The sequence below is a fragment of the Aptenodytes forsteri genome, unplaced genomic scaffold, assembly GCF_000699145.1.
Source record: "Aptenodytes forsteri isolate BGI_AS27 unplaced genomic scaffold, ASM69914v1 Scaffold297, whole genome shotgun sequence".
In the NCBI taxonomy this organism is placed as follows: Eukaryota; Metazoa; Chordata; class Aves; order Sphenisciformes; family Spheniscidae; genus Aptenodytes; species Aptenodytes forsteri.
The window spans coordinates 97,309-97,592 of record NW_008796167.1 but is presented as its reverse complement, the minus strand read 5'-3'; the positions used below and the strand labels follow the sequence as shown (position 1 = coordinate 97,592).

Below are 284 nucleotides of genomic sequence, written 5' to 3'. Positions count from 1 at the left end.
CCTGAGTTGAGGCTGCCTTCCTTCAAACTGGGAGAGTTCAAGTAATCCTCTTTGCAAACAAATTTGTTTTCGTCTATGATATAGAGTTCCTCGCCCGTGGAGAGCTGCTTGTTGCAGACCATGCAGGTGAAACAGTTCAGGTGAAAGACTTTATTCCGGGCTTTCCGGACGAGGTCGCTGGGGGAGATGCCTTGGGAGCAGCCGGCGCATTTGGTACCAAACCTCCCGGAGAGGGGGAGAAAGGCGAGAGCTGGGAGCCCCGGCGGCGATGGGCTGCGGGGGGG

At 56.7% G+C, this 284-nt stretch overlaps 1 protein-coding gene across 1 annotated transcript in view; it reads right to left on the bottom strand.

The window, feature by feature from the left end:
* The window catches only part of LHX5 (LIM homeobox 5), a gene marked incomplete at its 3' end in the record, with an annotated part of 6,315 nt that overhangs the window by 4,804 nt on the left and 1,227 nt on the right, over positions 1-284 (bottom strand). The window contains exon 2 of the mRNA XM_009287528.1: positions 2-222. Coding sequence (XP_009285803.1) covers positions 2-222 — 221 coding nt within the window. The remainder of the gene's footprint in view (position 1; positions 223-284) is intronic.